At 38.4% G+C, this 14,633-nt stretch overlaps 1 protein-coding gene across 1 annotated transcript in view; it reads right to left on the bottom strand.

The window, feature by feature from the left end:
• Positions 1-14,633, bottom strand: part of cno (adherens junction formation factor afadin) — a 1,322,290-nt gene that overhangs the window by 246,145 nt on the left and 1,061,512 nt on the right. The window contains exons 13-16 of the mRNA XM_067134851.2: positions 13,174-13,319; positions 12,986-13,085; positions 10,973-11,395; positions 7,520-7,771 (exon numbers count right to left, since the gene is read on the bottom strand). Of these exons, the coding sequence (XP_066990952.2) occupies positions 7,520-7,771; positions 10,973-11,395; positions 12,986-13,085; positions 13,174-13,319 (921 nt within the window). The remainder of the gene's footprint in view (positions 1-7,519; positions 7,772-10,972; positions 11,396-12,985; positions 13,086-13,173; positions 13,320-14,633) is intronic.

Raw genomic sequence — 14,633 nt, 5'->3', positions numbered from 1 at the left:
GCATGAAGTTCCTATCACAATGTTCTCTCGCTAACAGGTTGGGATGGACCTTCATTCACTGACTGCAGTAATTCCTGTCAGGTTTGGAAGCGATTTTAATTTACAAGCCGTGAAACAAGTTTCCGGTCTCTCTCAGTCAGGATCTTTTTCTGACCACAATTCTGACGTCGTGTTTCGTGGCCACGTGTAGTACACCACTGCTTGGAAGAATCCGCTGCAAAAAACCAACCAATCCAGCAACTTCATGCACCGTACGGCCATGGGTACGGCTGAACACGATTGCCCTCTTTTGCCACTCTGTCACATCCTTACATCTACTCATGCTGACGTTCACTGCCCACTAGAAACATCAATGTCTCACCGACTGCTACTGCCGTATGCTCACACAGAGGCAGTGCGCGTGCAGTTGAGCACGGAACTCGTTCGCTGCACCATCTGTACAGGCTTAACAATCCATATGTGCGTGCGCACTACGGTGAATACTTTTTGACCGGTGAGTTTATTTCATTTCACTGGCTTGAATTCTACTCTCCTCGCTACTTGTCACTGTCCAGGTCTCAGCCAGATACGCCAATATGGGTGCATAATACATTTTGTACATTATCTCTTTACACTTCCTTGGTACTTCCTTATTCCAGACTAGCGAATGTACCCGTGCTTCGCTACGGTATTCTACATTGTATTCGAATATCGAAGTAAATAGTGTACATGCAGTAAATAAGATTGTTTTAAAATTGAATGTCTCTTCGCGTTATCCGAGAAAGAGCATAGGGAGGTCCCCGTACGTTGTTTCCAATGTAAAGTGTTTATTACGGATTTGTGATATAACGGCAGGCTCACTTGCCTACTGCCATTCACAATCGAGTTGGGAAGTTTACATTATAATTGCAGGCCCCATTGCCTACTGCGCGGACACAATCGATTTGGGAAGTTTTCATTACAATGGCAGCCCCCTTTCCTACTTCCAGACAGATTACAGTTGAGGTGTTTTTATTATAATGCCAGGCAATTACCCTACTATCACTCGAAATTGAGTTGTGCAGTTATCATTATAATGCCAGGCCCATTTTCCTACTGCCAACCAGCTTACTGCCAGTCACACCAAGTTGGTGAGTTTCCATCCAAATAGCAGGCCACTATGCCTAATGCCAGTCACATTTTAGATGAGGACATTTCTTTATAATGGCGGGCACCCTTGCCTACTGCCAAACACAATCGGGTAGGGGAGTTTTAAACAAAAGTGCATGCTCACTTGCCTTCTGCAAGTCAAATCAAGAAGGGAACTATTCATTACAATTTTAGGCCTTCCTTACTAATGACAGTTACACAGGAGTTGGAAAAGGAACCCTTTCCTACTGCCAGTCAAAGTCGGTGTGGGGAGTACTGATTACAATATCAGACCCACCCTTTCTCGATCGCTAAAAATCGACATCAGTGTATATATATAGATCGACATACGAAAGTATATGCGTGTTTACAATATTGAAGACCTTCATTTACAGATTAACTGCTACTAAACGTACGTCATATCGACAAAGGATTATACCATAAGACACGCCGGATTTAGTGGCCTAACTGGCTGGTCCTATGATATGTCATCTATTCTTGGGTCAGATTGAGCTAGAAACGTGGAACAGGGTAAAGTTTTTGTAAGATTATCTCACATTACATTACTTTACGGATAATTATGTGACATAGCATTTGGCTCACATATGCCTACTGGGTGGGCCAATTTTCGTGAAGAGTATGATGATTCTGTATTTCATATAAGTAATTGAAAGTATGAATTATGCATGTGAAAATTCCAAATTGACTTAACATCGATTAATAGAGAAAAATCAAACGTAAAAGGGATACAGATACGGCAAAAAGTCATAAGACCAAGGTTGTAGATCATTCCAAATTGAACGGAGATTGTGCAACCCGTTATGTGATAGGAATTTCCGAAGGTCTGCACCATCATTAAAATTGCCTCCATATTTCGATATTCTTTGGGGATAAAAAGTAAAAAATTTAATGATCTAGGATGTTTTCCGTTCGTTACAGGCTAAAACGTATAATTTAGTCAAATTTCAATTACCTTCTCTTTCTTCTGGCAGATTATGCCGCAATCTGGATTTTGGGCGAGGCGGGTAAAAATTAGGACTTTCAGGAAACTAAACCAAAAATTATGAAGATGGTCATTATTACGCCTTAAACAGAAAGCTGTACGAAAATTTTGCCAAAGTAGTCAGTGAGGAGGCACACAGTCGTTACGATCTGATTTATATAGATAAGGAATCTGCTCCATGTAAAACACCTTTTGGGCTATGTCCGCTGGACTTAACCTGCAAAAGTGACCATTCATGATATCTCCCTTATTAATCCTCCTGACGAAAAAGTGCACATGAAAAAAGAAAAAAGTTTAGAGGTGGAATTCCATCACGTTTGGTCGATTTCCAGTCAGGTTGGTCTTGTTCTGTATATATTGTGGAAGAGTAAAATCACCATTTGTGTTCCCTATAAACCGCCAGTCCATTCCGGAACATGAAATGTTATTTACGTTTAAAACCTACCTTTGGACAGGCGGATGCTAAATATAAATTTTGGTTCGAATGTCTTCAGTAGTTTTAAAGTTGTAAGAAATACGCTTTACACGCACCCGCTCGTGAGTCAAGTCCGATGGGACTTGTACAGAAAAACGGTCCGTTGATGATATCTCCCTTATTAATCCTCGTATCAAAATGATGCACATGAGAAAAAAGGTTTAGAAATTAATTTCTACCAAGGTAGGTAGATTTCCATTAAGTTTGGTTGTGTATATTTTGTGGAAGTGCAAAGTCACTGTTTCGGTTTCGTATAAACTCTCAGTCAGTTCAGGGATTTAGAAACAATATTTGCCCTAAAACCTATCAAGGACAGGTGTATTCTAAATATGAGTCTTGGTGGAAATACATCCAGTAGTTTGTAGCACTCGCGTACATACGGCGTAATTGATGCTGATGATGCTTGTTTAAAGGGGCCTAACATCTAGGTCATCGGCCCTACGGCGTAATTAAGGAAGAAAATAATACAGTTAAGAAAGTTGAAAGTAATAGAAAATGGATTATAACTGAGGACTCCCGGATAACGACAAATATGTAAATGCCAAAATGTATTGGAAAATCAAATGCACCTCAATAAATTATGCTAGTGTGAGTTATGGATATAATAAAGCGGTAACAGAGGAGAAATTTAGGTGCAGTGATTCTTAGGTAAACAAATAATAAGAAGATGACTAATGGTGTTATTACTTAATCTATTCGAGGGCGGTTATAACATCCAACGATATTCCGTCAATATACCGCAGATAGGCCGATTGACGCCTTTCTTGCCTTCTACCCAAGGAACAGCCACGAATTTAAAAGCATGATGAGGAAAATGGCAATACGTTACTTCCCTGCTGGCATGCAGTCAGAGATGTTGCCATGGTAACCTGTAGGTTCGTTGTCAGTCTGTCGGTCACTCAATGCAGAGCATGATACCAGCGGAAAATTGTAAATTTCTCCGTCATGTGAAGAGTAAGGTAAATTATGAACATAACAAAAGTTGTTTATAATGAAGAGACATTTCACGTATGGTAAACGAAGTTTACAGAAAATCAATAGTATAAGAGAAAATGGAGGAAAACCATTCTGGTTTTCCTATAAACCCCCGTCTATTCAAAGATTTTAAAATTGATATGCATCTCGAAACCTTCCCTGGGATGAGTATACTCTAAATATGAAGTTTGGTTGAGATCTATCCAGCCGTTTCAAAGTGATGGTGGAAAAACCATTCTGGTTTTCCTATTAACCCCCGGTCTATTCAAAGATTTTAAAATAATATGCATATCGAAACCTTCCCCGTGATGAGTATACTCTAAATATGAAGTTTGGTTGAGATCTATCCAGCTGTTTCGATGTGATGGTGGAAAAACCATTCAGGTTTTCCTATAAACCCCCGTGTATTCAAAGATTTTAAAATGATATGCATATCGAAACCTTCCCTGGAATGGGTATACTCTAAATATGAAGTTTGGTTGTGATCTACCCAGCCGTTTCGACGTGATGGTGGAAAAACCATTCAGATTTTCCTATAAACCCCCCGAGTATTCACAGATTTTAAAATGATATGCATATCGAAACCTTCCCCGGGATGAGTATACTCTAAATATGAAGTTTGATTGAGATCTATCCAGCCGTTTCGACGTGATGGTGGAACAGACAGACAGACAGACAGACAGACAAACAGACAGACAGACAAACAGACAAACAAACAGACACGAAACGTAAAAACCACCGATTCGACCTTGAGTTGGCCTAAAACGGATAAATATCTCAAAAATTGGCAAAACAAAAGAAATTACAGACAGCGGACCCCCTACAATTTTATTTATATAGACAAGGTTTCTTACAATCCGGTAAAATGCATTGCCCTGTTGCACCCTATTACTAATCTCCATCTCCAACCTTGTATTCTGCATTAATTCACTCGCTAGGTATCTGAAACTGTCAACAATTTGAAGACTAAAACCACCAATTTTCAAAACACCTTTCCCTTGTTTTTCTCCTCTTGACATCTAATTTGCTAATTTGCTAATTTTCATATCACACTTTTCAATTTTCATGTTCAGTGTGTCATGTTGTTCTTGTACTTCTTTGCTGTTTGTTCCCCAGACCACAATATCAAACATACACAGTTAATATCCCCAATGTCCGACTCTTCCGACACCATGAAGGACTTCAGTTGAAAGGGTCCCAGGTTCGATTCCTGGCCAGGTCAAGGATTTTAATCAAATCTAGTGCCGGATGAAGGTGTTTGGGGGCCCAGGGCTATTTAAAAATGTGGGGCCCCTTCTTCGTAACATCATGTAAGATGGAAGTCGTTATAGAACTACTTCCACTTAAATTGATGAATTGAAATAGACTACAATATTTCTCTATTTTTCATGTTAATATTTCATAATGCCAAAACATATTTTACATTTGTCTCATCATCACTATCAAATCGACATACAAAACAGAACTTACGTTTTTTGGCACCACTAGGATATTTACTATCCATTTTACAAGAACATTACAGTTGTAACTTACGAATGGTTCAATAATCAGAGGTGAACTAGAAGTTCTCTAGCTGATGCAAAGATATAGTATATAGTGCACATTCCACCGTGCTTCCCTTGTCCCCTCCCGCTCACTTTCTAGACCTCTTCCCCCCTTCCCCCTCTGCCCATACTCGCAAGCTGCCAGATTTAAATTTTCATCAACAATAACCTTTACAATAATTACAGTGCATAAGTAGTGAGGATTCGTGTCTCCGGACAGTAATTGATTCTAGCAGTGATGAAATACTAACGCGGACAGCTGATAAGAAGGAAGGAAGAGTGCGTGTTCAATATTTTGCGAGCGTAAATATTCATATACTGTACATGCACAGAGGTGGAGCAGCAGGCCTTTTTATACAATTTTAGGTTCGGCCAAGGGCCGGGGTCCCTTGGCTCACGGGGCCCAGGGCTGCAGCCCCTTTAGCCCCAACCACCTTAATCCGGCCCTGCCGCTGGCCTAGGGACTGAAGGTTTGTGTTTGTCTCAACATTCTCCTCTTCATATTCAGACAACCATCACAGAAACACGCAATAGTGAATACATCCCTCCACAGAGGATTGGCGTTAGGAAGGGCATCCGGCCGTAAAATTACATGTGCAGCACAGTTCGCACCCCAACCTCACCTGTGTGGGGAAATTGGAAGAAGAAGAAGAAGAATATAATATCCCCGATCTGGCTAGGAATCAAACTTGTGGTTCTCTGAAATGAAGACCAATACAGTGACCATTCTGTCAGGGAACCAAACAATGGTGATTTTAGTGATGGAAGAGAAATGGCCATTTGCTTTAATGGCTTATACTGCCTAAACCATCAACAACAGACCCCAAGTAACTGTGGGAAGATTTGTTTATCATAAAAATCTCTACAAAAACGTCTGTGATACCTGTCTGTAAAACGTAGACCTCAATAAGCACGTTTATGATATACTTTACAGTAAAAAAAAAATCAACCTTACAATTAGAAACTATATTTTGAGATGAATCATGTATTCTTATCAAAAACTGTTTATTCACCACAACAGTCTTATTAAGATAAAAATCCCATTTCCAAACAAAACCCCCCAGGTTTCTGCAGGCCTGTTGGGCCCTGGCCTACCAAACAAACACTGATCAGCCCAAAGACCTACAGATTACGAGGTGATGCATGATCTGCTTGATGAATCCTCTCATCCAGAGAGTTGGCGGCATGGCTAGTGTTGCATAGCTGTGAACTCAAGTAGCAAAATGTTTAAGAATATGAACTCAAATATTCTATTTAGCGGTCCGCCTATTCAATACATGTTAACATGTAGCTGTGAACTTGCATTCAGGAGCTGTTGGGTTCAAATCCCACCTCTGGCAGCCTTGAAGATAGTTTTCTGTGGTTTCCCATTTCCACACCAGGCTGTATCTTAATACAGGTCATGGCCATCACCTTCCCAGTCTTAAACCTCTCTCATCTTAGCATCGCTGAAACCTTCAGTGTGTTAGTGCGATATTAAACCACAGCAAAAAAGAGAAGAAAAATCCTCGTGGCCGTTTATCATAGCTTTCTACACCAGCCCTGCTACCTTGTCAACAGATAGCTCCTCAATTGTTCTCATTTAGACTGAGTGGACTTTGTAGCAGCCTTCAGATCCGGTAAATAAAAAGTGACCTCGCTGGGAATCAAACCCAGGGCCTCCGGTTAAGAAGTAGGCTCACTAAACCTAGACTACAAGGCTGGCTAAAAATACCAGTTATAACATGTAGTTTACACATATGGTTTAGGAATTATAATCATTTTAGCGAAAGCGTAGGAATTGTTTAAATATCCCATAGGGAGAAAAGAGTGAACCAACAGACAGGCAGGCGCCCAGAAGAGCCTTAGAAAAACATTGCACTGGGCTCTGCACAGTACATACATATCAGGAGGAAAACAACTAATGACGTCTGCAAGGAAATATTATAAGGCCTAACACCATAAATTCTGTCCGCCTTCGTAGGAAATGGTTAGGACTATTAGCTGCCGTTCTCTGGAGCCTGGGTTTGTTTTACAGTACTGCCAGAAATTTAAGAACGGCAGGAGGGCTGGTATGTGATTAAAATGGTACATGCAGCTCACCTCCGTTGGGGGTGTCTGAAGAACACGAGTTTTACTTTATCATGCATTCTAAACTGAGCCGAGGTGGGTCACCAGTAACATATAAGTGCCCTAAATGCAGATCAGTAGTGATTGACTGATTGACTGATTGACTGATTGATTGATTGATTGATTGATTGATTGATTGATTGATTGATTGATTGATTGATTGATTGATTGATTGATTGATTGACAATTTAATCTCAGAAAAAATATGGCAAACAAGTTCATGAAACAGAAATGATTACAGAAGTACAAAAAGGCATTTTTTCCCTAAGTTCTATTTTCCTAAATACTAAATAATGAGTGACTTACCCCTAAAGCATGCTCTTGAACCATGTAGATGGTCCACAGGCCACTAGATGTAGGTTGTGTAGTAAGACGACAGAGTCCAGCATGCTGCAGAGGAGCTAGAAATTCCGCCAGGCCTTGAGGAACACCACGCACTACATCACAGCTGTAGCCATCCTCAGGAAGAAGGAATGGCAACTGCAACTCACGTTCTTCTTCCAGTCGTATTTCACGTCCATCTGAACGGGCCAATTCGTCAGCTACATTCTCTGCCACCTTAAATAAACCATGATACACAGGTTCAATTACACATGAATCAGTGAACACAAGTGGATATTTATTATTAAAGACCTTGCAATAAGAAAATTTGTTACTGATAGTGACAGTACAATAGTACCTATTATTCCAGATCAGACCTTGAATGGCTTGATAAACATTTCCATCAATTTGAATTCTATCAGATTCATTCACCCATCTCGTCTGCATTAGCAGACACTATTTTCCACAAGATTATCACCTAGATCCTTTCTTTGATATGCTACTTTGGATGTTCTTGTTCTACCAAGCCTTCAGAACACATATCTGTATTTCTTCCTTTCTAAAAGTTACTTTCTTTCTTCTATGCAACCTCTACCTTTCCTACAGCCACGTAGTCTTGAAAATTATCCATATCACTTTCAGATACTATACAGATTCACATGAGCATGAGGTTAAATCTATTCTAGCATGGTCAAGATCAATTTGATCTTAAACTGCTTATAAATAACGATTAACTTATAAGGACTTCAATACAGCCATTCTGTTCAGTTTTCTGCAGCTAATAATTTTGTGTTAATTGGCTTTTTCACTGCTATGTACAATTTAAAGATCTGTGTCACCGGAAAGTATTTAGACTAGCTCGGTCAGGACTCTGGGTCAATATAATTTTTTTTTGCCCCTTCTCCTTCATGCTGTATAAGTAGCAGTGCTAAAGAAACACAAGAGACAATGCTGATGTTGCAGAGATCTATGATGGTTTCTGGCCATCATCCAAAACAACTAAACAAATGTATCATTCATAATTTAAATACTGAACATAGGCAAGGGCTAATGGGCATACTTTCGGATCATTTAGACAGCATGTCTCCAAATATCAGAGGAACAATATGAAGGCTGTGAAGGGAGACAATTTTCACCTGTTCATATACTGATTCAAGGAAAGATACCAGATGACTTATCAGTTGAACTGTGATTTCAGTTATGACTCAATGAGGTACAAGGGTACCAGATATATTATTGTAACAGTGAAATTCTAAATACTTTCCACTAAATACCAGCACAACTAAATGTACAGGGGACCCCTTGCTAATAGTCACTATTTGAAATGGAAGACTTTATTTTATTTATTCTTATATCCCACTAACTACTTTTACGGTTTTTGGAGGAAAGATTTTATGGAAACATGCTACCTCATCTTGAAATTCGAACATTCATTGACCCTTGCTAACTACAAATAAAATGAATAAAAATACAATTTAGCTGATGAAGTAGGATAATGTAATGATAATAATCGATATTACATTTAGTTCTCAGTATTCTACGTTCAGAAATGAGTGAAATGAATCATAAGGCAAGGACTCCAAAGTTCTTTCTGTATCATGAACCCCAAAGAAGGGCATTCGTTGAATCCACAACATTAATCATTTTCCGGAATAAAAGAGAGCATTTTATTAATTCCTTATGCATTTGAAACAGAGTTTATGATCTTTGGAAAATATTCTTAGTATACAATTATTGCGAGTTTAAAAATAATATAAATAATTTATGAAAATTTAGTACATTTTCCAACAAGATATATAAAAATTACTCTAAAGAATCTATTTCAAGGTTAACTTAAACATTTAGCAAGTCTTTCTGAGTGTCTTCACCCTCTTAGTGCCACGCTTGTATGATGAGAATGTGCCAAGAATTAGTAGTATTTTGCAAAACCCTATTTAAAGCACCACATAATTTACAGTTTTGAATATTTTGACTTTCAACTTGCAGGAAATGTGGAGGATGGTACATACTTACTACCAACAATGATTGCAATGCCATTAATTTACAAAATATATATTTTAAAAATATTTTCTGAACACTCTGAAAACATTAAGAATCAAATTTGAAAAATGGCAATATAAATAATTCAAAATTAAAATTACAGGTAAAATGTGATAATCCCTCTGCAATGTAGCCATCCAACTGAATAAACACAGAATTTAAAAAGTAACTGTTTGATAGCACAGTAGGTAATTACTATTACATAATTCCCAATCATCCCATGACCAGAGAAACACAAGAAATTCAGAAATCTAATGTGCAAAAATAAATGAACAAATGAGCCATGTAGTGATAAAATTAGACATGATGTTCTTAACTCTATGGAAACAAAATGTAAGATATTGCCATCCGCCGTTCATAATCATGCTAAATGCAGATAGGAAGGCACGCTGTTCAAATGACGATATATCATTGCTGGCACTCTACGCACTAGTACCAAACAATGATATATCATTGTCTGGCAATCTAAAGGTTAAATATGCCTGTGACACAGTGCATAAAATAGCTGTAGTCTGCTCAAATTGTACTATTCCTTTTCTGGTTTAAGCAAACCTCACTCCGCATCCTCATTTTCACTTCTGCTGCACAATTAATTCCCTGAAGTTGAACCTTCGTCTAACACTTCATCTAAAACTCTTTCAGCTGATGATTCTGAACCCTTTTAGTCATTTTTTTTGAAATAATTTCAATGGCCAAAAACTATATTAGCTCTATGAAAAAAAGAATGTAACCGACTGTAAACACAAACAAGATAAGCATTTAAGAAAAAAACGCCTTATTGAGAATGTGATTGTTAATTATATCAGGTACACCAGCAGAGAAACAATTTCCCTGCATTGGTATAAATGCAAAAAACTTAAAAGTACACTATATGTAAATTATGGCATGTACCGGTACTCTTAAGATGGGGGGGTTCATGAAGCATGCATTGTAGCAACATATTTTTTGAAAATGTTATCAAGTGTACAATGTTAGAAACAAAATTATAAAACTAGCAGCTTATACATTAGTCAAGAGACAATAACTCTAAAGGAGAAGATTCTGTGGATTTTCTTTTTCCAGGAAAAATGAGTAATATATAAAATTGTGGGTTCAATGAAACCCCTTCTTCAGAATCTTAGTGTGAAGTAACAAGCCTTTTGTTGAAGAAATTACACCTCTCTTGCTGAAGAAATTACACAATGGAATTAACCAAATCCCTACTGAACTCTAAATATGTATAACGTCTCCGACATACAGTATACCTTTACTATTATCGAGGGTCACAAAAAACACCACAAAGATATTTTCCAATTTTCCAAGATCATTTACACCCTATAAAACATTACTGTTACACTCTGTTGTAGGCTGCAACAGTCACTGACTTGAAATTGCGGACATGCTTTAATAAGAACCTACCCTCACCACATTCTCTATGAGGTCATGGGGGATCCTTGGCTCATCGGATGCTGGTTGATATTTGGAGAGCAGAGCACGCAGCTGGATGGAATTTAGCTTGAAGCAGGTTTTCCCAAGTGTGGCCAGGTCATCTGCATTATACTTAGGAGCTTGCAGCAAGTGAGCTGCCTGGATGATCCGAGCTAAATGACAATCTGCTGCCAGTTCCAGGCCTTGTCGCTCAGCCCATACCTCTAACTGGGCCAGTCGGGACTTCAATCGTAGACCCCACTCTCGAGTGCAGAAGCCGCTCGACGTCACCACTTTGTTGAATGACCAGGTATTTACAAAATGAAAGAGTTGAGAAAAGAGTTGAATTGTCAGCGCAGCATTCACACGACATCTACGTAGCAATTCCATGGCAGATGTTAGGACCTGAAGAACCTGTAAACAAGAAAACATTTCCAATGAAAACAATAAGAAGTTACAGTTTGAACAACCATAATTTAAAACAAAGGTACTTAAATTTCTTCCAAGGAGAGAAAATCAAATGCTGAGACAACAACAACAACAACAACAACAACAACAACAACAACAACAACAACAACAACAACAACAACAACAATAATAATAATAATAATAATAATAATAATAATAATAATAATAATAATAATAATAATAATAATAATAATAAATAAGCTTGTTTTCCCTCAGGATAACTCCAATATGCCATCACATTTCACCAGTCCATTATATAGGTTACTGGACAGTCACACTAATTCAGTTTCAATAATCCTAAAACTACAACTGAACTGCAAGAGACTTTTGTCTGCAATCAACAAAGTACATTGCAGTGCTTTAGTGCTTGATATTGTTTAAATATCACGGGGAGGGCGCCGGGGGGGGGGACCATGTACATGGTAGCTTTACAGAGTAAAATAGTCTCTCAGAACACCTATCAGGCATACAAAATACACAGTTTCATCTAATGAAAGGAACACCTCCCCAAACTGGAATAAATAAGTTACAGATAAGTTACAGATTTTTTGACAAAAATGCCCCTGCACGATTTGTCTTTTCAATTTGTGGGAACTGGAAAGTTACCATAGATTCTGTATGATAACTGAAGACATTAATGCATAAGATTTAAAAAGAAGCAGAATCTTCAGGGAATCATAACACTGATTAACATTATTCTTGTGCCTCGGTTTTCCCCATGTACCCATGTATGACTGATTCCTTTTCTCCTAAAATGAAGGAAAATCAATGGTATGATGGTCCAAAATTGCTTTTGCAGCCAGTACCTTGATTTTTTATGCTTACATGCTACAAAAGGCATGGTAAAATAGTTGTGGAGTGAAAAAATTCTTAAAACCTTTTTCTTAAAACAAAACCACAATTGAATATTTGGGGATTTCTTCATGAAAGCCTATGTGTATTGTAATGAAAAAGACTAGTCTGGTCCATTATTTAAAACTGCCAATATCCCCTAAAGCACACCCGGCCAACAGCTGGAAACTGCAGATGATGGTGATGATTATTATTATTATTATTATTATTATTATTATTATTATTATTATTATTATTATTATTATTATTATTATTATCCCTAGTAGAAATTAGAAGTTGTCAATTAAAATGTCTTTTACCCCATCCATTCACATTTTAAGAAGTGTAAGTCTTCGTTTCATGAAAAACATACAAACAACTGGCATTTATTTAAGGTATAAAATCTCTTTTTTCACTCAGCATCGGTTCTACCATGCTTTTGCTAGTATAATGGACTCCCTGGGGTCTCTTAGGTAGCAGAGAACTTCTATTGGCCGTGCAGAGAAAACAATGGGTTAGACATTGGGGGGAAAATTTAAAGCATAAAAAAATCAATGCCCCGCCCGCAAAACAAATCAGGATCATTAGGCCATTTGTTTTCCTTAATTTTAGGGCATAAGGAACCCCCCCCCACACACACACACACACGGAGAACTGAGTCACAAAAAAAAAATGTTGCCCAGTGTAATTATCAATGAAACTTACAGTGCCGCTATTTTCTTCTTCTGGATTCGGGTCCTCTCGTTCCGACATGAACACAGGCATAACCGCCTGCAGGTCTCCCTGGTAGTATGATACAAGGTGCCTATAAAAAATGGACACACAATGCATTTGAAAATGAATATTATTGTGTGTAAAACTTTCAGAAAATAGTTATAGAGCTTCTCCCTCACCTAAAGGCAATCTGCACACACTCAGCCAAAATGTCTTGAGCATCCAAGGAAAAGGCAGAAATGTGACGATCTGACTTCAAAAAGTGCAGAAGCTCTGAAGAGTTTGCCATCCAGAAAGCTAGAGATCGTTCATCCGTATACCTCTCCTGTAACACAAAATTTACATGTCCGTTTCAACACATATAAAACTAGAGAAGACAGAGCTAACACACATTATAAACATGTGCAGTTAGTTTGTGTGTAGAGGGTACCTCGGAAAACACTCAACCGATTTAATTAATTCTTTCACCAATGGAGAATTTATTTCTTCCAGATTGCAGGTTATATTTTATTCTATCTTAACAGCAAAGCAATTAGTTTCAAAAAAAGTAAAACAAGTTGGTAAAAGTATGCATTTTGGACTCTTTAAAAGTGAATGAATATGCTGCCTAAACTATTAGACTTATCCAAATTATATGGGTAACCTTTGTAGCTGTTAACGAAATCTATACCAAAAAGTCCATGACAGCATATGTTTACCTTCAATAGATAACTCACAACAAGCGCTTTTATCGTTACTGATTTTGCAGTTCTTCCGACAGCAAAGTGTACACACCAATATCAACCTTCAAAATATTATGGAGATGAACCACCAGACAGTAAGAGAGAGAATTTAATATTGATCCATAATCTACAATGCAATATGCATTTCAGATCAGCAGTACCCATTAAGAAGTGTTTAAGAAAATAACATCCTACACACACTTTGCCACTTAAACTCATACAAGCAGGCTTCAGACAACATTTGCATAAGCACCAATTACATCCCCTTTGTGCAACTGCCTGGCAGGATGCCCCAGATGAAATTCATAACCAGGTTCAAGTTATCTGTATCATGAATACGAGGGCTTTTTTTTTTTTTCAAGGTCCGATTGGTCACGAAATGAAACAGCAGTACAAATTTGACACTTTTCTATTAGTAACACTTACTGATACATCACAGCTATTTTTCAACATAGTCGCCTCGCAGATTGAGACATTTGTCGTAGCGTGGTACCAACTTGTCAATGTCCTCTTGATAGAACGTCGCCGCTTGCACCTGTAACCATCTTTGTACGCCGGTCTGCAGCGCCTCGTCGGTGTCAAACGCAAAGAGGTGAAAATCTGATGGAGCCAAGTCCGGACTATATGCTGGGTGATCGAAAACGTCCCACTGGAAACGCTGCAGGAGGTTCGTGGTGGCAGCTGCAGTGTGCGGCCGAGCATTGTCACGGAGGAGGACAATGCCTGATGACAACATCCCTCTCCGCTTATTCTGAACTGCCCGTCGTAGACGTTGAATAGTCGCACAGCATGCGGCTGCAGTGATGGTGGAACCACGTTCCATGAATTCCACCAACAGAACTCCTTTCCGGTCCCAGAACACAGTAGCCATACACTTTCTGTTGGAGAATGTTCACTTGAATTTCTTTGGCTTACTC

Source organism: Anabrus simplex, chromosome 1 (assembly GCF_040414725.1).
Source record: "Anabrus simplex isolate iqAnaSimp1 chromosome 1, ASM4041472v1, whole genome shotgun sequence".
Lineage (NCBI taxonomy): Eukaryota > Metazoa > Arthropoda > Insecta > Orthoptera > Tettigoniidae > Anabrus > Anabrus simplex.
Note: the sequence above shows the minus strand (reverse complement) of the source record. Positions and strands in the feature narration are given on the sequence as shown.